The 25,464-nt window shown below is 38.1% G+C and overlaps 1 protein-coding gene across 2 annotated transcripts in view; it reads left to right on the forward strand.

Moving 5' to 3' along the window:
- The window catches only part of LOC105293215 (cyclic AMP-responsive element-binding protein 5-like), a 301,909-nt gene that overhangs the window by 70,306 nt on the left and 206,139 nt on the right, over positions 1 to 25,464 (forward strand). For both annotated transcript variants that reach the window (XM_011361730.2, XM_023531519.1), the window contains 3 exons: positions 5,533 to 5,604; positions 11,326 to 11,419; positions 23,104 to 23,225. In XM_011361730.2, the coding sequence (XP_011360032.1) occupies positions 5,551 to 5,604; positions 11,326 to 11,419; positions 23,104 to 23,225 (270 nt within the window). In that variant the 5' untranslated portion in view covers positions 5,533 to 5,550. The remainder of the gene's footprint in view (positions 1 to 5,532; positions 5,605 to 11,325; positions 11,420 to 23,103; positions 23,226 to 25,464) is intronic.

The raw sequence follows: 25,464 nt of genomic DNA on the forward strand, positions 1-25,464 counted from the left end.
TAGAGCTATATTTGAAATAAAAGATTTTACTTTTATTTTGCAATGAGCTACCATTAATTACTTTTTCAAATATCTCTTTAAATGGTCTCGTTTTATGTTTTACTAAGATGATCCTGTTTTACAGATGAGCAAATAAGATAGTGAAAGGAACAATATCTCTCCCAAAGAAAGAAAATCTTTGCCCCAAGTTGAATACATAACTCCTTCCTAGCAGCCAGCCGTGTGCTGGGAGAACCATGCTGCATCCTTGCTTTTGAAGTTGAATTAGGCATTTTAGAATAAAATAATTTAGACTGTGTTGTTCGTGAATTTTTATTGGGTTATTATTGTTCGTGGGGCTTTTGCCTTTCTGACCAATATGTTGAGAGAGATAGTTGCCTTTTTTTTTTTTTCCAGAAAGACTAAGTACAAATTGGCTATGCCCTTAACTAATTTACTTAATAAACTATCTTTGTTCCCAGAAACAAAGTAAAACTAATCTGGATTATCACGCAGTGTGATTAACTCAAGATGCTCCTGTTTGTCAGCTGTTCCTGGCTTTTTGGGAAGGACCAGTTTCCTCCTCTAGAGCCCTTTTAGCAGCCTAGTAAGCTCGACAAGGTAGCAGGGCTGTTTCATGTGAGTCCTGCCAAGAAGACTCTCTCCACAATCATAGTAGGGTGATAAATGCCGACAGATGTTGTTAACATCACTATTAAAATTCACACCCCCTCTTTCAGATCTATAATGCATTCATATCCAGATTAACAATACCAGAGCCGACTGGGGTGTATCGATATTATGATTAGTGCTTATTTATATTTAGTTTCAGTTTGCATCTTTGAAGTCCCATAACTTTTGGTGTCGATAACAGTACATGCCACATTTTCAGATTCAAACGTTTTTAGAGTTTTGCTATTCCAAATCCCATGCTATTGTATGTCTCTATCAACTGTTACTGGGGGAAATTTGTGCCATTCCACTAAGATTAGAGTTTAATGTTTACTAAGGATCAGTAATACCTTCCTACTTAGATGGGGAAGCACCACTTTTGACTGATTACAGCAAACCAGATGATATAGGTTTTTTCCCTTTGGGTTCGTTGTTGCCCTTCAGTTTAAAATACATATTTACAGTATTTTGTGCAGACTATCCAAGTTTTCAGTAACATTTGTTTTTTGCAGTGTTTGCCCTTCATGAAATGGTAGTTCCAAGGATATCCCTAAGTAGCTGGCAAAGACTTTGAATGGATTGCATCAGCCATTGTGGAAGATTTCCCATTTTACACCAGGAGGAATTTGAGGGGTCAAACACTGAACAATGAAAGAGATTCTTGCTCATTGCGAGGCCAGAGGAATCCAGTGGCAGTTGAGGGTTTGAATTATAAATCAAGCCTGTCATCTCCTTGTCAACTACGAAAAACCTCTGCTCACTTTATACACTGTTAGGGTTTGTTATTAGGGTTTTGTGTTGTTTTCCAAAAATTTGAAGGGAAATTAGACTCATGAGGCATTTAAATGAGCATTGAGTCTGAACTTTGGAAAAGAGGAACGAAAAATAGTACTATTTAGAAACTTTTAAATGATTAGATAGTCTGCCACAGTTATGACTGCATCTAATCAGAGTTACGAGGTCACTCAGTGTTTCTCAGAGGGCACTCCGGGGGGTCAGAGTAGCCCACACATTGCTGACAGACTGGACTTCAGTGGTTTTGAGGTCTATGGCATATTACGAAGTTCAATTTATAATGAATTATTATATTTACATGTGACATTTAATTAAAACTGGTTTCACCTCATTGTTTTCACCAAAAATAACTTGGATTTTTTTTTTTCCCTGTTAAATCTGGTGACACTTCTTTTCTGGACATAACTGGGAACAGGTGGAATGAGTGGCCTGCACAATCTCGTGCTTTGCTGAAAACTTGGTCTGGGCCAAAAATTTGAGAACCTCTCCCTTGGGAGTAGAGAAAAGGCAAGCCGTTTGGGGTGCCTTATTGTGATGATTCAGGATTCATTATCCATTCCACAAATGTTTATTGAACGCCTACTGTGTCAGCTCTATGCAGCGGAGCCTGGGGTATGGTGATTGCCAAACACACTTGGTTCATTAAAACATCTCAGCTAGTAAAACAACTGAATGGGAAATGAGAGGATGGGGCCTGACTTCTGAGGACCAAATGCAGAACAACCTGGCCAAAATCACGTCTGAGTAATTTGCCCTCATTTGATAGGTGATAAAAGAATATATGCAGGGCTTTAGTATGAGTCTGAGAGAATAATTATTACAATATGTGCTAGGAAAGAACCGTAATAATAGACCATAAAAGTATGGACTATGGCTCTTGACTAATACATCAGACCAGATCGTACTAGTTGATAAAAGTAATGAACCCTGCATGGTAGCGTAGTAACATTTAGTGAAACTATCTCAAACACCCACACAGAAAGGAATGAGCAAGGGCGTGCTGTTGGCAGAGGGCTAAATGTGGGAACTGTAAAGCCTCAGATTAAAGCAGCTGAGGTTCACACACCTATATCTCCACACCCACTCACCTCAGTTAAGTGATTAATAAGTTTTATTAATCACCTAAAACTTATTTTAGCAGCTGCCATTTTACTGAAGGACCTTTATTTCAATATCATGTTGCCAAAACATTTAGCTCACAGGATCCATAGTATGTAATAAATTGATACAGATTCATTTATGTTTAAAAAATAAAATAGTAAAATGACAGGTGAACATATTGATGACTAGACTCTAAACTATTTGAGGGCAGACTCTGTGTTTCTCTGATCAATTGTATTCCTCTCAAAGTAACATCCATACTGTGAAGGATCACTGAGATAGGGTAAATACAGATGGAGCTTGTTCTGTCTCTAAGTACCAGCATCAAAGTATAATTCCATGATATTTGTTGCAGCTTATATGCAAATTATAACTAATAATTAATATAAGGTAGCTAATGTTGATATCAAGCAGAATTGCTAAACTGTTACCATTATGAGCCTGGATTTAAGGAAAAAGTCAGCATTTTGATGGACTGGGTTTGGGTTAGAGTTGTGATTATGGTAGGAAAATACTTTTTCTTCATACTGGCCCGGCTCAGTCAATCTCTTTCCTCATTTTGGCTTATAAATGAATCTCCTTTAACCTTCAACAGTCGTCCTTCCAATCTTGACCATTTCTATTAGTTGGCCATTAATCTAATTGTTATCGCCAATTACTACTTTCAGATGTAGGCTATCAATGCATTCATATGGAACTTTCCCATTTTACTGTCATGTAATCTTAATATTGTTTAGTAATATTACTAATATTGGTATTCTTTTGTTACTTCGGCAACTAAAGTTCTTATGTGGTGTCCAAGACAGACGACTCATCTTATAGCAAATTCTTTTTTATAGAGAATAGTTCGTATTAGAGCGAAGTTCCAGGAACGCTTCCCATAAAACCCTCTCCCACTTCCAAACACGCACATTTAAACGCACAGATCTTTCTCCATAATTTGGAAATGTCTTCCAGGCCTCCTAACCGATCAGTGTGACACGGGAATGAAGGATATTCAAACCCCGATTGTAAAGTAGGGGAAATTGAGGCCTGAAGCATTAAGTGACCTGGCAATGGTCAGGCAGATCATGGCCACAGAGACAGAAAAGTTCCAGGAAAGCACTTTAAAAAATTTACTAGAAAAACAAGGCATATTTAATTAACGACTAACCCAATTACCCTGTTGTTTATCCTATCTTGGATCAAAATCATTTTCTTAGCTTTAAAGTCACCCTTTATTTTGAGGCTTAGAAGGAAGTTATCAGCATTTACAGAAGAGAGGAGGGACGCTCTCCGTAATTGATGGCAAAATCAAGTGAATAATGGGATATGACACGTTATTTTAATTGCTCATGACTTTTTTCAGACAAGGGCAAGTGGAAAGCTTCTAAAGCTATTTGTGTTTTTTTTTTTTCCTCCTTCTAAATATAATAGAGTAGAAGAGTTTAAACAATATGGCTGATACAGGAAAGCTGTAAAATTATGGTAAGTCACTGTATTGAGAGGTGACCAATAGAAAGTATTACAAATGGAGATTGAAAAGGGCATTGCTTGGTCAAAACTATAGGAGAAATTAGGAGAAATTAGGAGAAATTAGGTCGAAATTAGGAGAAATAGTGGTATGAGGAGAGTTTGTATTTTAAATTTGTTTTGTTTTTAATATCTGACTAACAGTGTTATCTACAGCCAGTCTTTTCACTTTGTGTTTCATAAAAGTGAAAATATGCATCTATTTCCCAAAGAATATATGTCAAATATATTAGTGTTTGGGGGAAGGGTATAATGACATACAAATTGGAGGTTTTGTTTTGTTTCGTTTTGTTTTGTTTGAGATAATAAAGCTTCCTGGGACAAAGGGCGATTATTCCACGAGTTGAAGCAGAGCTCTCTTATTCAGGAGCGAAGGGACTTGGGACTCTTTTGGAATCACTTACAAGTAACATTTTTTAAAGAAGCAAATTGCTTCCTGTGCTCAGAGACAAAGCAGCAGGCTTCAGTTCCATAACAGAGCCACACAGCTTCTATCACGTCAACTCTGAAATTGGCAAAAAGTATGATTTAGAAATGATTTAAATTGTGTAACAAATTTATATAGTACTCTCTATGATATTAAAAAAAATTATGTTACTGTATAGATTGGTAACCACAAAACCATGTATGCTGTACTTTTAGGGTCTTTTGGGAGGATTTGCAAAGGCAAGTTTGACTATGTCTAATTTTTGCCTAATGAACTTACCTTAGAACCTAAACCTTACATAAGAAAAGACCACATTAAAATTTAACAAAGTACCTTATTCCAGATAACTTACCTAGATCAGAAGGGCAGTAGCTTTAATCTCATATTAATTTCAAATCAGCCTGTAAAACTAACTTAACAAAATATTCAATGTAATGTGTTTTTGCCTTTTCTGATTTTCATTTACTCCTACATAACTTGGATAATTTTTGCTGAAGCATCATCGAATGCCTGATATGAAAGGGCGTTTAAGAGCATGGCTGCCACCGGGCCGTTTGCTAAGCTGGCTGCGGCGCTACTTTGCATCCCTTGGTCATCCTGAAGTTTGGTGGGCAGGGTGATCATGGGCGAATCATTTGATCTGCTGCTCAGGTTGGATCTCACATGAATGACTGCCCAGCTACTGCCCCTTCCCTTGCTGTTCCAAAGGACAGGTGGGAACTTTGCTTTGGAATCTGCTGGTGTGGGCGGGGTCTTATCTGGTAATAACATAGTCCAGATGGTTTTCCAAAGTAACAACCCAATGAAAGTTTTTTTTAAAGTCCAGTAAATATGGGCTCAAGAAAATGGAATGGGAACCCGGACTGCAGGGAGCCAGCCTAATGGACTTCGGCAAGGCAGGACCTGCGTTCACGTTCATGTTTTTCTCGTTTTATCTTGGGAATTGCTAGTGGGGCGAACGGTTGCCTGTCTCATGTTTCTTGGGTGGCAGCAGAAGATATTCATGGCTTTCTGTTTTTCTTCCTCCCCCTCCTCTGGTCCTTCAGATTTATGAAGAATCCAAGATGAATTTGGAGCAGGAGAGGCCATTTGTCTGCAGTGCCCCGGGCTGCTCCCAGGTGAGTGTGGGGGTCCTCTGCTCTGTCTGACAAGGGGGGACCCATCTACCTCCCTACAGAGAAGCGACTCTCCCTCGGCCATTATGCCTGCTATGGGCTTTCGTTCCTCACCAAGATACTCGCAGAGTCCCCTCACCATCATCTTCATCTTCATTATTGTTATTATTTCCATTTGGAATAGTTTGAACTACTTTCCTCACCATCCTTGAAATACATCAGTGTTGGTCATTTTAACCTGGAACTTTCCCCTGGAAGTAAGCCAGATGCATCCTGCCCACCTGATGTTCAGGCTTGTTAGTTCAGAAGGAAGGGGGAGGGGTGCCTGCCTTTATAACAGCCCCTTGAATTACCGGGCCTTTGGATCACCGGTGGAATGGCCCACCATCAGGGATTGGATTCTACTTCGTTTTGTTGTCCCATTTGAGTAAAATAAACTCCCTATAACTCTTCTAGAACCCACAACTTTTTCCACTTAGCTAAATCTTCAGAGAGGAAGTTGGCTCAGCTGTGCTGGATTAAGCCTCTTTTAGCCTTTGATGGCTCCCATCATGTGGAACCCTTGTGAGGATTAGACAAGATACTGCATGCAGTTTAGTGTTGAGAGGGCACATAATAAGTGCTCAGTTAATGTTCGTTGTTGTTTCTATTACTGCTACTGTTACTACTACTATTATACTGAAAACGATCTCTTTGAAAAAATTGGAAACATCCATTACCTAAAATCAGTTTTATACTTTACCTTTGGAACTTGATAGTAACTTTTTCTGTACTTGACCCTTTGAGTATCTTCATGTTCCAGTCCCTGGAAAATGACCACACGTGGTCGCTCTCGTGCTGAGATCTTCATTCTGTAGGATATAGGAGAAGCTTAGAACTCAGACCACGGATATCTTTCCAATACGGGTAGTTATGGTCTCTATCCCTAAACTTCTCAGTTCTTTTAAGTGGAATCAAGCCCAAGTCTCCTGCCTGATATGTGGCGGGGTAGGCAGAACGAGGTGGAGAAATGTCTGGGAGTCAGATGAGAGGTGATATCCATTAAAGACCCTTCTTATTTATCCCTGCAGAGAGTTTGTGGAGGGTTCTGGGAGCCCTCTAGAGGGAAGATGCCATGGACACATAGATGCTATTGCTGGTACTACCTTGTGGTGTTACTGGCAATATTGGCCACTTACTGAGAAACCAGAATCCTTTGCTTGAGTTTTAGCAGGTTCTCCTGGAGCTTTGGTGTGAACATTGATTTGCAACCAACCTATAAATTAGAACAGCAGTAGAGGAAATTATTTTGAGTTTCAACTGTTTTTCAGCAAACTGATTTTGGAGGTTATTTAGAAATAGATAACACTGGAAAAACACAGATAGGTTGATAAGTAACTGGGAAAAATTCTGTCAGACCAGCACAAGCATTCCACACATTTTTGGGGAGCCTACTATGTGCATAAGATGCGTGAATCCCCATCCTCACAGAGCTTCTAGTCTAGGCATCAAATCTGTAACCACATGACCAATTAATCAATTAATTAGCGAATTACAATTGTCCATGAAGGAAGAGCACAGGCCACTCTGAAGGGTATCATAGGGGGATTTACTTTACTTGGGGAAGGTAATGGGGGTTGCTCTGTGGATGGGGCATTTAAGGAAATGGGATCTTCAAGAGACCTAGGATAGACCGGAGAGGGTTCTGAGTGAGTTAGGGCTCCAGCAGAGTCCAGGGTTGTGAATGAGAGTAGAGGATAGCCTTTTGAGGAAGGGGTTGGTAGCTACATCTAATATTTAGATAAGTTAGACAGAAGAGAACTGCACATACCTTATCAGACTGTGTGGCGGAATTTCCCAAGCTTGGCACTATTAACATTCGGGACCGAATAATTCTTCGTTGGGTGTAGGGGGAAGGGCTGTGCATTACCTCTGCCTATTCCCAGTAGCATTCCCCAGTTGTGAAAACCAAAAATGTCTCCAGGCTTTGCTAAATGTCTCACATTGCTCCAGGTTGAGGATGGCATGATGGTTTGCATTTTGGTTTTAGCCTTCTTTCTTTTTGGATCCCTTCCCTTTTGGGGGTCACCTACTTTTCACTGATGCTCTCCCTCTATTTTATGTATTGCTACAAGCCATCGTTTTTCCTTTTTGGAATCAGGCAGTGTATAAATAAATAAATGTCACAGACGTGTGGTCACTGGTGTCAGACGCTGCTAGAGCGGGGACAGTGAGAGGCCTGAGCAGAGGCTGTTGGATTTGGCAGTGGGTGCTTGCCGGCGACCTATGAGAGAGGAGTCAGGGTGGGGGCCAGATTGGAAGGGATTAACGAGTGAGTGGGTGGTGAGGAAGTGGAGGTGGTCAGCATAGAGGACTCTTTCAAGAGCACTAGGGAGTGACGGGAAGCAGAGTGATATAATGGTAGCCTGAGGAGGAAGCAGCTTGAGAGAGGTTCTTTTTTAAATTAAAGGCTAGCCAGGCTGGATTTAGTCAAGGGCAAGGAGGAGTGAGCATGTTAGCTTGAAAAGTCCGCAACCGAAGCCCCGATCCTGGGAAGAGATAGGGTGTAGAGGATTCCACAGAGGAGAGGTGGGTGCCTACGAGACAGGAGAGAGTGAAAATGGAATCTGAGAAGTTGCATTAAATTCTGAGGTGGAGATAGCAATAAAGGATGAAGGGGGTGCATTTCAAATGACCTTGAACTTCTCAGTGAAAGAGCAGGTGATTTCCTTAAGAAGGCTGAATGGACTGAGGAAAAGTTTGGACAAACGTGGGAATTGAGGATTTACATAGTTTCTTGGTTTTAAGGTGAAATTCCAAGACTGCCCCCTCAACGCCCTGCCACATCTAAATGTAAGGATGCATCTAAAACTTGATGTCTCTTTTTAATGTGGAAGTATTTCTTTTTCTTGACAAGCTGTTATAAAAACATGTGCCTCTTTCAGTTGAAGAGGTATTAGACCTTGAGAAAATGTGGTAGTTGCCCATTGATTCCAAGGGTCTCCTGGGGAGGGGTTAGGAAATCGCAGTGGAGTCAGCTGTGCTCATGGCGTTTGCTTTAGCAACGGTCTATAGCCTGAGGACCCACATGGTAAAGAAAGGATGGCCGGGAATGGAAAGGGGAAGAAGTATGAATGATCAGTCCTTTTGCTGCACTGGGGATGATGGAAGGATTTTCCTCTCCTTTTCCCTCACCGGAAAGGAACTTTTCTCTGTTAGGAATGGGCTGTAGTACCTGGGAGGTATTTTGTGTTACAGCTCCTTATACATTAGCTTTGTCCCAGAAGCAAAGAGAAACAAGCTTCTCTTCCTCTTTCTGGTATCACACAGTCCAATGTCAGTTTCACTGTTCCTTTGCCCTCTGAGATAACCATGTTTTGAATTCCAGTGGCCTCTCTCAGCTCTGTCTTTGTTACAGACTGTACATTTTGGTTATTTATAATTTGCTGCTATTTCCCTACCAAATTAAAAAAGAATTCACAGATGTCCTATATTGTCTCTTTTGGGAAAGAATTATAATTAATATGAGATGTTATAGAAATTATTACCATGTAATAAGTATTCTGGTTTATATTCTATTTTAGGCTATTATTATATAGAGCCAAAAAATGGCTTACAAGTACGAAATGAAGGATATTACTATGTTGTTTGTTGATTATATATATCATAGAAAAAATTATAATAAGGCTATTGACAGAAAGAAATTTAACCTATGTCTCTAAACCACACATAGTAGTGTCACATATTTGATTAAGTCATTATAAGGTGATATAGAGAACAGACACACCTGTAACAAAAAACCACATGTCATTATAAATCAGACTTCTGTGTATTCAGAAATCTGGCATAATTACCATGCTTCGTAAATTCTATATTCTCTAATTTACATGATACGAATGACAAACAAATAAGTGATATTTATTCAAAGAATTACTTTTGGACTATTCCAAAAGATTTAACCCAGTGAATTCCCTCCTTTTCGTGAACACACCATACTATTTACAGATAAGAGTTCTACCATAGTACACAATGTTAATCAAAATTTCTAATTACCTTCCTGAAGAACCGGGATTTTCTGATTTTCTAAATTGTCAAAGATTCGGAAAAGTTCAGCAGTTATTGTCTTTTGCTGTATTTTTATTTGACTTTGATAAAGCAGATACTCTGTTAAGGTCAGTTATTAAAACATACCAGTCTGGGTCAGTACAGGCTAGGATCGACTACAATAACAAATTACCCCACAGCTTCAATGGCTTAAAACAACAAAGGCTTATTTCAATTACCCAAGCATACATTTCTATTGTAGGTTGGCAGGATGTTCTTGGTAATCCTTCAGAATTCAGAAATGGTCTTTATAATCCTTCAGAGGCTAGGATGATTGAGGGACCACTATTTCTGATATTGTGAATTGCCATGCTACAGGGAAAGGGAGGGAGATCTTTAGAGGGTCTTGCACCAAGTATTAGTCGCTCACATCTGGGTGACATGTCGCTTCCATTTGTGACTCAATGGGCAGAACTAGTCCTATGCACCCCCACCCCCAACCACAGGAGGGCCAAGAAACACAATCTCACCATGTGACCAGAAGTCATCTGAAAATATTTGGGAGCAACATTTTGACAACCATAATATCATTCTTTGAAAGTTAGAAATAAAGCATTGATTTACTACACTGTACAGAGTATAGAATACCAAAAATAATTTGTTATATTACTATAAATCATGTGTGTAATTATAAAAAATCAGATAATGAGTGTGCAAGGTTTTCATAAACAGAAACATACTATACAAATGTCATGGTGTTCATTCATATATATAGATGTCAAATAATTAAGCAAGACATGTAATTCTTTCCCCAAATCTGACATGAGTCAAAATTCTTTTCCTACTTCTTGCATTTTTCCTACTTTTGATGAACTGATAGATAATGTCTGGCATACTTATTATGTCTTAGACTTAATTTTACACTATTACGCAGAACAATAACTACTAGGGGAAAATTCCAAATAGTTTTGCAAAACGCCAGTGCTACTCACTACATCTACTTTCTCATTTCTGACATGGTTTTCTCATACATGGGTAGAAATGGGAGAATTTCACTTTTTTCTTGATGCCATTATTAGTTAGTCTTGTGATCATAAATAAACATTCATTTAAACTCTCTTTTATTCTTTAAAGCATATTTCTCTTGTATATATTATATAAATACTCTGAACACTATTTTTTCTTTTTTTACTTGTTTTGTTCTATCCTTGAACTAAACACAAATTTAAAGTCTACCCTTAGATGCAAACCTCTAGTTCCCAAGGAAACGTCTAGTTTACTGATGACTCATTACAATTGGTTATAGTCCGTGTTTTATTATAATGTCTAAGAATAAAAGGCCTTTAAAAGGAATTCCAAGGAAAGGCGTGGGGAGTCAGAGAATGATGAAGGCAGAGATCTTCTACGTCTTAGTATTAAGCCAGATTTTTCTGCAACATGGTTAAGGCCTTCATTAACTATAATGGAAACAATGATGTATATATTTGGGTGTAATTCAAAGGAACGTCCCAGCACATTTGCTTACATAAAATGATTTGTCATTTTACTTCCTCATGCATTTATACTTTTTCAGAGCTAGTTTTTTGGTTTTGCCTGTCACATTTGTAATGCCAAACAAATCTTCTCTCTATGATGGCAAATTTATATTACAAAACTGAATGGCTCCTCTCCCCTCTTCCTTTTTTCCTGTTTGTCTGACAGCGCTTCCCAACAGAGGACCATCTGATGATTCATAGGCACAAGCATGAAATGACTTTGAAGTTTCCCTCAATAAAAACAGACAATCTGTTATCAGGTAAGGAGTCATCAAAGAGGTTTTGCGAGATTAGGGACAAATACTTGTGGTTTTTTTGATAAGATAATTTCCACTAGCAAATTCTATGCCTTGAAAATATGCATTTCTAAGGTATAGCAGAGACTGACATACTGATAAGCCAAAATGTAATCAGCTAATGTAGTGTTCACTCAAATAATTAAAGAGCTGTGACTTCTCATTTTCTGGAATGTAAATATTTATTATTCTGAAATGTGGCTCCATATTTGTTAAACTCACATACCTGTAATCACTCAAGAAACAGATGTTAATTGAGCATCTTTAGTGCACACTGCACCGTTCTGAGTGCCATGGAAGGTGCAGAGACCCTGATCTAAGACATCACAATATAGTGGGTGCGTGAAAACTTGGCTAAAATAGAGGACTGTCCATTATACAGAGAGGTTTCCGACTTAGAATGGTTCGACTTAGATTTTTTGATTTCATGTTAGTGCAAAAGTGATACGCATTCGGTAGAAACTGTACTTCAAATTTTGAATTTTGGTCTTTTCTCGGGCTAGTGACATGTAGCGTGATACTCTGTCATGATGCTGGGCGGTGGCAGCGAGCCGCAGCTCCAGTCAGGCACGTGATCACGAGGGTCAAAGACGGATGCTCCACCGTGTACTGTGTTGTCAGTGTTTTTTGGTTATTATGTTTTGTGTTTCTACACCCCATTATGTCTACAAAATGCTCATCGTTCTCTCCTGCTTCTGGTGAGAAGAAGAGGAAAGCAATGACTGAGAGGAAACTCAAGATAATGGCCCAACCGGAGGCTAACATAAGTGTTCTGAGCTCGCCTGTGGTAGGCAAGGCGAAGCCATGATGTGCGGTAGGTCAGGTGTATTAAATGCATTTTCTGCTTAGGATATTTTTCAACTTACGGCGGGTTTACCCCGATGAAGCACCAGTAAAAGTGCATTTGATTGTGAAATGAATATTGTAAGGAAAAACACTACGCGACTTTAGCAGAAGGCGCTCACATTCTGGACTGAGGCGGGCAGTGAAGGTTCCCTCAGGAAGAAGTGGGATGTTAAATGAGGAAATGCATGGAATCACAGCAAGTGCTCAGCACGTGTGAGCAGAAATAAGTAATAATAATAATTAATCCATCAATTAATTGCTATTTCTTCCCATTTTGAGAAGCAGTGTAGTAAATTAGAAAGAGTGTAGGGCTAGGGGTGAGGAAACTTGAACTTTGGCCCGGGCGCTGCCTCTGCCATCCAACCCTGAGCAAGTTAATGAACCCTTCTGGGCCTCAGTTCCTTTTTCAATAAAATGGGAATAATTTTATCTTCCCAGTCTATTTCACAGGTTTATCGTGAAGATCCAATGAAAGAATGTGAGTGAAAGTGTTTTTCATAAACCTTGGCAGGGTAGTTGAAGCATTTCCTATTACCCTTCTTTAGCTGGAAATATTTCACCCGAGCCGTGGTCGCCCTGGCATTGTGAGAGATGGTACACCAGGAACATGTTATAATAATATCCAAAGAGACACTGACTGCCCTGGCAGGCCTGGCTCATGTAGTTTAGCATTTCTATGATACTTAAATTTTACAAGTATTTTATTATCTCTATTATTAGTAAATCCTCTAAGAATTTTGTCGGAAGGATTATTATTACAACCCGTATTTTACTGATAGAGGAGGAGGGGCTCTGGGAGATGTAGCAGCTTCCCAAGCTCACCAAACAGGGCAAAGATGAGGCCCTTGGTCCTGTGGCCCTAACCCACTGACTTGCATTGGCCACTGCATTGTCAGGCTTCACCAGTTTACATACACTATTGGATGCTCCTGGTGACAGAGCTGTCCACACAGCTTATTCAGTCCACCAGTGACTTGTTAATAGTGAAGAAGCGTTGTGGTTTGGAAGACTCTCAAAGTTCAAAGGCAGACTCTTCCTTTCCCACCTACCACCTCTCTCTCAGCCTGTTTGTTTTTATTGAATGAGCTGGCTCTTCAGAAATAGTTTTGTCTTTCCTTAAGTCTAGAAACAGAGAGGCAGACACTCACATTTGTAAGAATTATGAAAGCCTAGAAGGATTACAAAGGACGGTCTAGTCTATCCTTTTGTTTTTATCATTGATCGTGTTCTATGGAACCACCTGTGGTATAACCGCATAGGTCGACAATGAACCTATATATGCAAGTAGCAAGGCTGTAGATCTGCAGTTGCCAATACTTAAATTCATAAATTCTTCCTTTATTTTTCCCAAATAAGATTCCTAAAATAGACTGCCTGGTGGTAGGGGAGTGGGAGGTGAGTATTAGGGAGTGGTAATTATGTGGAGATATTACTACTGTCGTGGTAAGTACCATGTGGAATCTTACAGGCACATTGCTAGTCTGGCCCTACAAAGGGCCCCATCTGAAGGTTTGAAAAAAAAAAAGCTAAAGATGTGTGTGAACACTTTTATATAATGCCTATAAACAGTTTTTTTGATTAAGTTCTTGCAGCTTTTCAATTATTCTTATCAGGTTCTTGTTAGTTTGTGGCCGTTGCTGCCAATAATTAGCAGTGCCAGGTGGAAAATTATTGGGAGAAAAGTCACCTAATTTTGATTATGTCAAACTTGGAATAACAAAATAAGAGAAGAAATAAATATGAGGAAAAATGGCATGAATAATACATTGGCATATTTTCTTTTGCTTTGTCATGCTTTATGTTGAAGCTGGTATGAGGCCATTTCATATTCCCAATGAAATTAAGTACTAAATTTTTAAGCTTGCTACTTGCTCTGCATGTTTGTAGTCTCGTAGAATTTTCTTGCTAGAGCAGAACACAGAGCCATCCAGTCAAGCTCTATTACTTTGCATTTAGAAGACTGAGGTCTGTGACATTTCGTATGCCCGTGTTGTCCACACTAAATTGTAACAAGTTATCTATTGGGTATTTTTGATTTTCTATTTGTTTTTTCTAGAAAAGACTTCAATATGTGTTTACCTCAAATCTCATTTTAGTTTTAGCATATTAGATTATGATTGCAAATATGACCAAAGTTTTCACTTGTCTGTATCTTGATTTATTTAGATTTCAATTTATCAAAAGCTTCAGAATCTATTAAAAATAGGTTCATTAAAATTTTATTTAATAAAGTACTTTAAGCCTATGTTGTGGCTTATCATGAAGATGATTTTATTCAGTTCAAAATATACTACTAATAAAAAGAGTATGAACCAAATCTTAAATCAGTAAGCATCATCAGGGCAAAAATCTTCAAGTCCTTCCTGGGCCATTTTTTTTAAAGCAATATTCAATTACACAAAATTTTATTTCAGATAAAATGGATTTTGATATATATTAAGAAGATAAATGATGGTAGGTATGTTCACTACTAATTTCAGGATATCTTGCATTTTTGAAAATCACTTCATTAACTTGCCTTTTAAAAACATCTCCTTTATTAATTGCAAATATTAAAGTTAGGGAAGTTATTAAGATGACACAGATATATTCTTCAAGGATCAATGTCCAAAGATTTGTAATAATCTGAAATAATTTCTTAGCTTTGGAATAAAGTCCATTTTATTTAGGCCGAGTAGAATTTACTCAAAATGATCTCTGACATGCCACAAGACTGGGTAGTAAAAGTGACAGTCATGGTGTTTTATTAAGATGAGTCTGCTCTTATGGGTGGACAGTAAACATAAAAACCTCTCATTCTAAAGGGACAGTACTAGTACAGACATGAATGCAGGTGGCAGTTTTAGATTCCGAGGGCCAAAACTGTGGCCTCCCCCCACCTTGGTCCTCCTATTATTCTTATTTGATCCACGTGGCCCATTTCCAGAGTCCTGATCTTATGATGGACATGCGTCTTTCCCTTCAGCTGTTCTCTGATAGAACATATATTATTCATGCTGTTTTTCCTCATATTTATTTCTTCCCTTATTTTGTTATTCCAAGTTTGACATAATGAAAATTAGGTGACTTTTTTCCCAATAATTTTCCACCTGGCATTGCTAATTATTGGCAGCAACAGCCTCAAACTAACAAGAATCTGAGAGAAGTTGTGATATCAGAGGTTTTTAGATGCTAAGTTCAGAATGGGAAGCTGCTGTGGACAGTACACTTCCACACAGAGGTTGCACAATTACCAGCTATTATGTGACACAATCTGTTTGGTTTGAAAATATGATCAGATTTCAGTATTAAAAATAAAGAGAAAGATGTCTGGATTTATTTTAATGGCATTAAGGTTAGGCATCCAGAAATCCCCAAATCCCTTCCTGTCAGAAATCTCCAACCCACTTATTTACAAGGTTCCCAAGTTTTGTACAGAAAAAAAAGCAGAATGGGAACCAAAGGGCAACTTTATTTATAGATGAACAAACAAATTTTATTCTAAATGAAAGCTGTGTGTGTGTGTGTGTGTGTGTGTGTGTGTGAGAGAGAGAGAGATGTGCTGGCAGAGAATCGTGGAAATAATCAACCTAGAAAGTGATAGATTTTGCTTCCTAGTGGGATTACTAGGCATTTAAAGGCCTGGTTTCATGTACCTCTTTCTCAGGCTTCCCACCTGAGATGTCGATTTGGTGAGACCAGAGGGTAAAACCACAAAACCAGGTGTAGTGCTGCTGACTGTATCTTGAGCTGACACACAGAAGAGATGCAATAGAGACTGGCTTCCTCATTCCATCTTCCTTATCACCATATGATACAGAGCATCTAACACAAATGACAATATGGCCCTTCAGAGCCCAATTGTGTCCCTGGATTAGGTCTGGAACTAGGACCTATCTCTAGTTCTAGGCTCTAAACCAAATTCTCACCACGGAGAAAGGAAAAATATTATTCAGTGAAGTAGAACATTTGTCTCCAAGAGAATGGTCATCATCAACGAGATAGGCTCAGAATCAAAATCCATTGTTCATGGCTCTTTTCTACAAATACTTAAGAATCTATGGGAATTTTGAGGGGGAAGCTAGAGGGAAGGTATATACCTCACTCCAAATTTTTTTCGGAATGAATTGGGTTATAAAAAAACCCAACTGAGTAAGTAAATAAATCATGTGCGTGTGTGCAAACACACACACACACACACACACACACACACACACGGCCCCTCCCTCTTCTTCTATTGATGGTGAAAGTGCAGAGCAACTTCCCACTATGTATATTATTCCGATCTTTATGAACAGAAGGTGGTGGAGATGGTTTGCATCGGAGGGCAGCATGATAATAACAATAGCTTCCGTTTATTGCCTTATCTGATGCCTGTAATTGTGCCTCCTCCTTTATATACGTTGTCATTTAATCCTGGTTACTTTTTTCACATGAGGAAACAAAATTGAGGACAAACAGTTTATCCAAAGTCCCTATCTGACTATAATTGTCTTACTGTACACCTAGATTTGATGAGCTATACATGCTATGAACATGTTTTGGTCTTAGATTTATGTTTGGATATAAATCTATAAATTCCTTTTTCTTTAATATTCATCAAATAGAAGTAATAATCAAAAGTTTTAGAGGAAGATTATACTAACACATTAGATTTAGAGGAACAAAAACTGTGTTTTTAAATTAGATTTTCTTGTCCATTGTGACAAACGGCTATTGGTATTTATAGGAATTGTTAACTTCTCATTCATGTTTTTAGCTGGTCAAGCAAAATAGAATTTTAAATAATTCACCTGAATACCTCAGTGGTCTTGATCTGCAGTCTTCTCTCATGTATGAAAAACTGGCTTCCAGTCTGTTTCCATCTGGAAACTTGTCCCTTTTGACAGAGTTTAGGAGAGCTCAGGCAATCAGTGACTTATGGGAACGTTAAGCTTTAGCTTCCACTATTCAGGGCAGATTTTGATAAGAAAATCACCTGGGATCCCTTAGTTCCCTTGGCCAGTAGAGACATGATCTCACAGTGTTAACAACTTTTTTACCAGCTCAGCTCTTTTAAAGAGAATTAAAATTATGGCTTGATTGCTGTTGGAACACTTGGGTAGGTCCTGGCTGACAGTGAATAGATGTAGAATACATACTTATTTAATTTAAATCTAAATCCATGTCTTCTGGTGCCATGCGTCCTAAGTGAGGCCCTTGTCAGAGCCTTTTCTAGTTGACTCTAAGGGTATCTAGTCCACCATCTCTCTACTTTGACAGTATGTGGACTCGAGCAAACAATTCGAGAGTGTGAGAATGTGTCTCGTCTCTCACTGACCTAGATCACCCCAGCCATGGTCAGTTTTTAAGCATCTCACAGCTGTTGTTTAAAACCAGAGTTGCCTTGGTTTGTCTCGTGGTAGCACTGCTTCTTGGGACAGATGTGGGGAAATAGAAATGTCACTGTTTCTGAGAAGACCCTATGGCTTCTATAGCATATTTCTATTTACTAAAAGGCACATTTATTGCAAAGAAGCCTGTCTAGAATTCTATGGAATTCTGTCATTTGTTACTAATTATTGCTCTTATAAAGGAGTATGTATTTTCAAATTCACTTAATGTAAACTGTCTTAATTAGGACTTTATTAAAATTCAGATAGGGACTAAGTAAGAATATTTTAAAGAAAGCATTTGCTAAAAAATTCATAGGATAAATATCACTATAAAAAGAATGTAAAACGTAAGAAAAATGCTTTTTCTGAGAATCCTAGCTCTTACTAAAATAGATATGTTAATTCCAATTCTTTACTCTATTGATTTGAGGGCTCTCTTGGGAATTCCATTAAGCCACATTTTGTTGGCTGCAATTGAGTCATGCAAATAATAAAAATGCATTGCCTTTTAAAAAATACCCTATAATTAGAATGGTCACTAATTCAAACTGATCTTTTTTATAACTGGTCTGAATTAGTGAGGCTTTTTATAGTATTACTAGCCACCATCAATTTAATATGAAATGATGTAAAATGACTTTATGTATTCCTTTAGTAATACCATAGTTAAGAATATCAGACCAATAGGACAGAAAATTTTACTTAGGAAGTTCACATTCTTCTCCTCTGGTATACGATGAGAACTCTGCTTTTCTTTCCTTGTTCTTTGTTTTTAATTGGTGACTTGTTGCTCTGCCTTTTTTTATCATCGAGGAAAATGAAACATAGACAAACATATAACTCAAATGCAGCTCTGAAACCGAATAAGGTAGCAACCTATTATTAAATTTGAGCAGACTAAACACTTTTTAAAAGAGGAATCAGGTTTCAGGCTTTAGCTTTGTGCTTGTCATTTAGACTTTGGAATAATCATACTCGCTGAGGCTGAAGCACTTGATGTTAGGCAGACTATGGACTGATTGGAAGAACTTAGCAAGTTACTTTTTTTTCTATTAGTTCTAGCTGTATACTTGTCCTCAAATGTAACGTAGTGTCGGATTTCCTACTGTATAACCGATGGGTGAATTCCTCAATCATAATGCTAAGTTTCTGCCACTCTTTTGGGTAGATGTACAAGTAGCGTCTCTGCATGGCAAGTATCCTCTCCCTAGCTCTCTACGGAGGCAGCAATGCTATGAAAGGATGCTCCCATTTCCCAACAGAGTCACCATTCCAGGAACGGAACCAGATATTGAAATATGACAGACTTTACAAAGGATTTTTAAAATTCCTTTCGGTGCCATCTCTTTTGTCCGATGGGTAAAGAGATCCCCAAGGATGCGTGAAACTTCTAGATGTGGTAAGAATTCTCAATCGCACTGGCCCTAGGTGTCTGGGTCTCTTGAGAACATGGTGCGCTATATGCAAACTCCGCGAGAAGGTAACATGCAGGTCCTTATGTAGCGCCAATTCAGATTTACAAAGGTAATAACAACAAAATACTTTCACCTTGGGTCAAGTGCAAACTCAAAAGTTATTAACTTCTAGTTTCGTTTGAGATTTGGGATTATCCCCTTCTCTCATTCAGATGGGCATCACTGAAGTGGAAATTCTAAAAGAAAGGTGAGCAGAAGTCCTTGAATGATCATCTCAGCTCTGAGTTCCCGGTAAGAACTCAGGGACCAGTTCCTGTAAGTCCTCAGAGTGTGGCCTATTACTACGGAACGAACTTTAGATATTATCCACAAATAGAGCACTGGCCCCTATCACTCAAGATATAGAAAAAGCTGCTGCCGTAGCTAACTGGTTGTATGCTCTTAGTTCTAAATAGGGTGTGGTTTACAAGAATTTTAATTTATGGCCCTGGACATTACCCACTCATTTCAGGTCTAATTTCAGCTGGAATAGTTATTTGACAAGACATTCATGTGGCTAAGAACCTCTGCCTCTTTTATTTAAGCTGCTGATAGATTTAGCTGTTCCCTTTTTGAAGATTTGCACATTTCCTGGCTTACTTGGAACTGGTACCATGTGGGATCAAAGACAACTGGAGACCCTGTATTAATTCTAATAAATGTTAAAACAAAAGTTAAGCTCCATTGTCTGGTTCCTGTTGTAACTGGAAAGAATAGCTCATTCACAAGAAGAAAATGAATAAAAAATTAGGAACAGTATGCCTTATCTATTCCAAATGTGAATAGAGATATCTGTTTTGTTTTTCACTCACTATATCATACAGCAAAGAAAGTCACATTTGGTAACAACTCTGGGGCCTTCGTCTGAGTCTTCTGCTCTAGGGATGGCAAGGATCCAACTCTGTTTGTGGCCCATGGCTCCTCTTTTTCCTAGCTTTGGTCCTTGCTGCTGTAGAGAGGCCCATGGTGATGGACAGTGACATTACCGTCCCTGTGCCATGCACTTTCAACCTCCTTTGCTGGTGCAGGTGGCCGTGTGCCGGTATTTGGGAATAAGTTTGCTTTAGAGGAGACATAAAACATCTCTCAACTTTGCTTGAGGCTTGGCTCCGAAACGCTAGCCTGAAATCTATTTCATGGACCATCTCATGAACTTGTCTCAGAGTTTAGTTTTATGGAGCCTCTAGGATGATTATTCTATCTACCTGGAATCATGGCCCTCAACTTATAAATCTCCAAGAAGCATAGAGTAATAAAAGCAAAGTTAAAACCTGGAAAACTAAATTCCTACTGATGACAAGTGGTCTAACATTTCAGTTCTGTTATGTGATGTTTTCTCAGGTTTTGTAATCACAAGAATGTTCCTGCAAGGTAATAGAGAGCCTGTAGGACTGTAATGCAGTTCTACTCTGTGAGGGATTAAATGATTTCAAGATATTTCAAAATAATCAAGATTGTTAGGATTGTCTATTACCGGTACAATTATCTAACTAAATTTCTAAACGGGACTGGGGTGAGTTTCATTTTCCTTATAAATAAAATGGAGAAAATAATTTTTACCTAATGTGGTTGATGTAAAAATTAATGAGATGGTACATACAAAGCACTTATCACAATGCTTGGCATGGAATAAGTAGCAAATAAATGGAAGAATATGTATACGCACGTGCACACGCATGCACACACATACACACACATATCCTTTATTTTGCACTCTCAGGTCTTGTCTGTTTACACCTTCTGTTCAGAAAACTCCTTTATATATCTAGCCCTTACCTCTGGCCTAATTTTTAGTATCTAAACAGCTGTTAGTGATGTCCTCCATTTAGCTGTTCTTTAAATGGTCGTGTTTTGTTTTGTTTTGTTTTGTTTTGTTTTTTGACCTACCGACAGTGTCTATTGAAGCAAAGGCATTATAGAGGTGATGTTAGGATTCAAAGAATCATGTAACTTTGGGACTTCATTTGAAAGATGCGGAATATGAGGTTTAGAGAATGTAGATGATTTCCCCCAATCGTGTGATTTTAAATCTGGGTTTCTGGGTTGTCAACATTGCCTTTTACACATACAACGAGTCCTTTGGAGCTGGGAGGAGAATCTGGGCAAAGCACAGGATTTAGACTGAGAAAGAATTATGTCTGTAACTGAGAGAAGAATTAGTAAAGATAAGGTAGTTACAAATTGTATGACTTTGTGCAAGGCCTTTAACTTATGTCTCCATTTCTAAAATAATATGCACCTTACTTTGTAGGATCTTATGAGATTTAGATTCTAGATAATGTGGATGAAATGTCTGTAAACTGCAAAATGCTTCATAAATGCTAATTTTATATTTTATTAGTACACAGCACATAACTGTTATATGTATATATTGGATACATAGGTGTATATGTGTGCATTTTAGTAAATTAATTAATGTGCTAATAAACCCGTTTTCCATTAGACCCAATCCTTTGCATATCTTTTATCTGTAAAAGATAAAATTTATGACCACCTGTGGTAGGCTCTCTGTGCACTGCAAAGAGAGCTCAGCATCTTGGAGATGGGGCTAAGAATGCGGGAGAATGCAGTTGGGGATTTTGCTGCACTGGAATCCGGGTCAATCGTTTGGTTACTTAAGATATGGGAAATCCCCTTGCCCATAGGGAATCGGGAGACATCGCCTTGGCAGCACTGATTAAATGGCATATCAAGCTATTTTTAGCTTCGTGAATAGTAGGCTATTTCTTTGAATCTCAATGGATAACTTACTGGGATTAAGTGTTCTCTCTTTGGTTTAGAAAAGTAAATATGATTCTAGTTGCTTGTCATATAGGAATTTGTAAAAGGAGTGCAGAAATGGAAAATTTGTTTTAACTTAAGGGTACTCTTCAGGTGGCTGCGGGTGGTGTCTTAGAAAACTGCAGAAAGAGATTTGGAGACTGAGGGTAGGTCAAGCCAGATAAGTGCTGTATTGAATCTAGTAGGAGCTGCCGTAGGCTTGGGTAGGAGTTATATAGGTACATAGTGAAAATAGCACCGAGCCCTTGGTTATAATCCTGGTGTTGCCACCTGTACCTGGGAGACCTTGAACAAGACCCTTTATCAATCAAGGCTTCATTTTCCTCATTTGCAAAAGAATTGGCATGGCCAGTCTTCCCTCCATGGTCCTTTCTGGTTCTTATATCTTACTGTTTCTGAGAAAGGGCAGTTTACATAGTTTTATTCATATCAACTCAAGTACACCTTTACTAAGGAAGATGACTGTCCTAAACGATTATGAAGGTGTAATTCTCCCTATTTACCTTATAGCATCCTGTGAGATCTAGATTCTAGAGAATGTGTGTGAAAATATTTTGTAACTGCATAAATATTAAGCTGTAAACGGTGGCTTCAGATCCTCTGGTTTTCTCAGTAGTAAGCTCTCTAGACAGTCAAAATATGAAAGAAATTCTATTCCCTTTAAAGAGTATTTTCAGAACACTCTGTTAGCTATAGCAAAGGAAACTAAAATTAATAATTATGTTTTTAATGGGCAGAAGCTAAATGTGTTTGACCTGGAAACTATGACTCTCAAAATGAGAGATAGAATTGCTGAATGTTCTTTCTCTGCTAACAAAAAGGAATTAATATGCTTGTTTGTTTCTCTTTGTATGATATAAAAATTTATGAAATCTTTTTTGCTCCAAGCCCCTTGAAATCAGACTTAACATGGGCTCAGCAGATTTTTTGGCCTGATTTTAGCTAAATCATTTTTTTTCCAGTTAGGATAAAAGTCCTTCCACACATTGCAGTGTTATTCAAGAGATACGGATCCCAAAAGTCAAGAGCAGGGTCTCCTGAAGTCATCCAGAGGGAGGATTGGAAAGCCCTCATCTGCTGTAGCCTACTACACACCGTGTTCCTCCTTTGGGATTTATGGTTTTATTTTCTTCCATATTCTAGGGCTAGAAGATTGTGGATGTCCAATCAGCATCTTAGAATTCACGCATGATCACCCGGTCTCTATTTTCAGATCAGACTCCGACCCCAACAAGGTTCCTGAAGAACTGCGAGGAAGTGGGGCTCTTCAGCGAGCTGGACTGCTCCCTCGAGCACGAGTTCCGGAAGGCCCAGGAGGAGGAGAGCAGCAAGCGGGTAGGTTTGCTCTGATGGATGCCTAGACCTGTACCTCCTCTGACACCTGCTGGAAACTTCTTCCTGGAGAGCTGGTGGCACTGCAGGTTGTGCTGATGTGACCTGGCCTTTAAACAGTATTTTAGCCATTTGCAGGTGTTTGTCTAATGCTTTAAAAAGTTGATAAATCCCTGACTGTGGTAGAATCCAAAACTGGAAAAATCATGAGAAAAGCTGAAATCTGAAATGTAAAATTCAAGCAAAACAAACAAACAAACAAAAAAACCAAACAAACAAACAAAAAACATTACCTGATTCTTGAAGCTGATTCAGATAAACTCACAAACATTTTTTGTTCAAAACTAGTTGTTTTACTTTGCTAAATATTTAATAGCCTTAGATGGTGGTGAGTGCAGAAGACAAGAGTCAAAGATACAACCAGTGAAAAATCATAGCAGTAGAAGAAGGGATTTCTTCGATTTTGGCCTAGGTTGTAACTCTCATTTCCACAATCTTCCCAGTAGATCTCTATTGGGTTGACGATTGCTTCCTACTCACATTATTGAACATCTGTTGCTGTTGAGACAAATAGGTTAACTATAAGTATAGATTATTTGTTCTTACAAATGTAGAAAATCCATTTTATGAATCCCTCCAGAATACATTCAGTTTTATTATAATGTTGTGCTGGCATTTTCAAATCACTTTACAAGATTAAGGAAAGGAAATGAAGTCATAAGTAAATGTGATAATGAAGCCTTTTAGTATTTTTTTCATTGTTTTTTTAGAGATCATTATTGAATGCCCAAACTGTACTAAACAACAAATTAGACACATTCTATGAACAGAGTCTTAAAATGTGAAAGTTGGTTGAGACGAAGGACCAGTGAAGTTGTAATGGATTCTGAAGTTCCAGCTGTTCCATCTGGAGAAAAATTTTAAAAGGCTCTGATATTTCTCTAAGTGTTTCAAAACCTTTGAATACTCCTCTATGCGAAATTTTAATAATCCTCCTCTGCCAGGTTTTTCATGTCACTTTCTCACATTAAAATAGTCAAGGGCTTATATTCAGTCTGTAATGCTTTAGGAAAAATCATGAAAATAAATGAAGGTTACAAGAGGGATATAAAATCTTCATCAACTCATTTTATTTATTTATAATAAATTCAATATGTCATTCATATTTAATGTTCTCATACCCACCACCTCAGTGATATGAAGGGCTTTTTTCTCTTTTTTTTAAACAAATATTTATTTAACACTTGTCAGATACTGTTTTGAGCACTTAAAAAATTAACTCAAAAATAAAAGGTGTACATTCTATATTTCATGTCAATAGAAATAGATTTAAACACACACACACACACACACACACACACACACACATGAAAATAGCAAGGGAGAAGAAGAACCAAAAACCAAAAAGACTAGTAAATTTCCTTTGGTAGAGTAATAAATTTAGCTTTCTTGGTAGGTATGGCATATGACTAAGGGACTAAATTCATTCATTCCTTGAGATAGTCAAGGTGGGCCTCTTAGGTTAAAATGAACTACATGAAAGGTGTTTACTTGGTTCATATTTCTGATAGAATGGTTCTAACTGAAGTATGTGTCTTTGATTTTCCTAAAGACATTTACCAAGGACAGCTTTTGGAAGCTCATGACAAGGGTGTCATTTTAGGCGGTCTCCATTACGTAGTGCTCACGATTTCCTATATGATGTCCCGTGGGAGGAAATTCTTGTAGATTTGAATTCCAGGAAATAGTTTGCTTCCCCTGAGGAACTGAAATATTTTCTCCTCATGGACACGAGAATCATGTAACTGATTCTGTTTCTCTTTTTTGCTTTGACTGCTCGGTTAACATGAAGTCAAATTTATTGTTTAACTTTGAGAACTTTTTAGAACACTGTGATAAGGGTATTATACTTCTTCCCCCAGACTAGACTTCCAGTTCAATTTTATATTTAATCTGGTCCTGATTTTTTAATTTAAGAAACATTTGTATGGTATGTAGGTTTTGTAAGTTGCTTTTGATTCCTTGTGAGTTGAGAAAGAATATTAAATAATTAAACTTTAAAAATGAAGATAGGCAAGCAAAGTTGAAAAAGAAGACGATTGTAGTCGTAGAAAAAGATAAGTATTTTCTCTCTTTTAAATGTTGCTCTTAGCCATGTAATGATTTCTTGATGGGTACATGGCAGTGGGGATTCTGCAGCCAGTGTCTCCCATGGGTTCGGGCAGGCCTCTCAGCAGACCAC

This window comes from Pteropus vampyrus, unplaced genomic scaffold (genome assembly GCF_000151845.1).
Source record: "Pteropus vampyrus isolate Shadow unplaced genomic scaffold, Pvam_2.0 Scaffold69, whole genome shotgun sequence".
Classification (NCBI taxonomy): domain Eukaryota; kingdom Metazoa; phylum Chordata; class Mammalia; order Chiroptera; family Pteropodidae; genus Pteropus; species Pteropus vampyrus.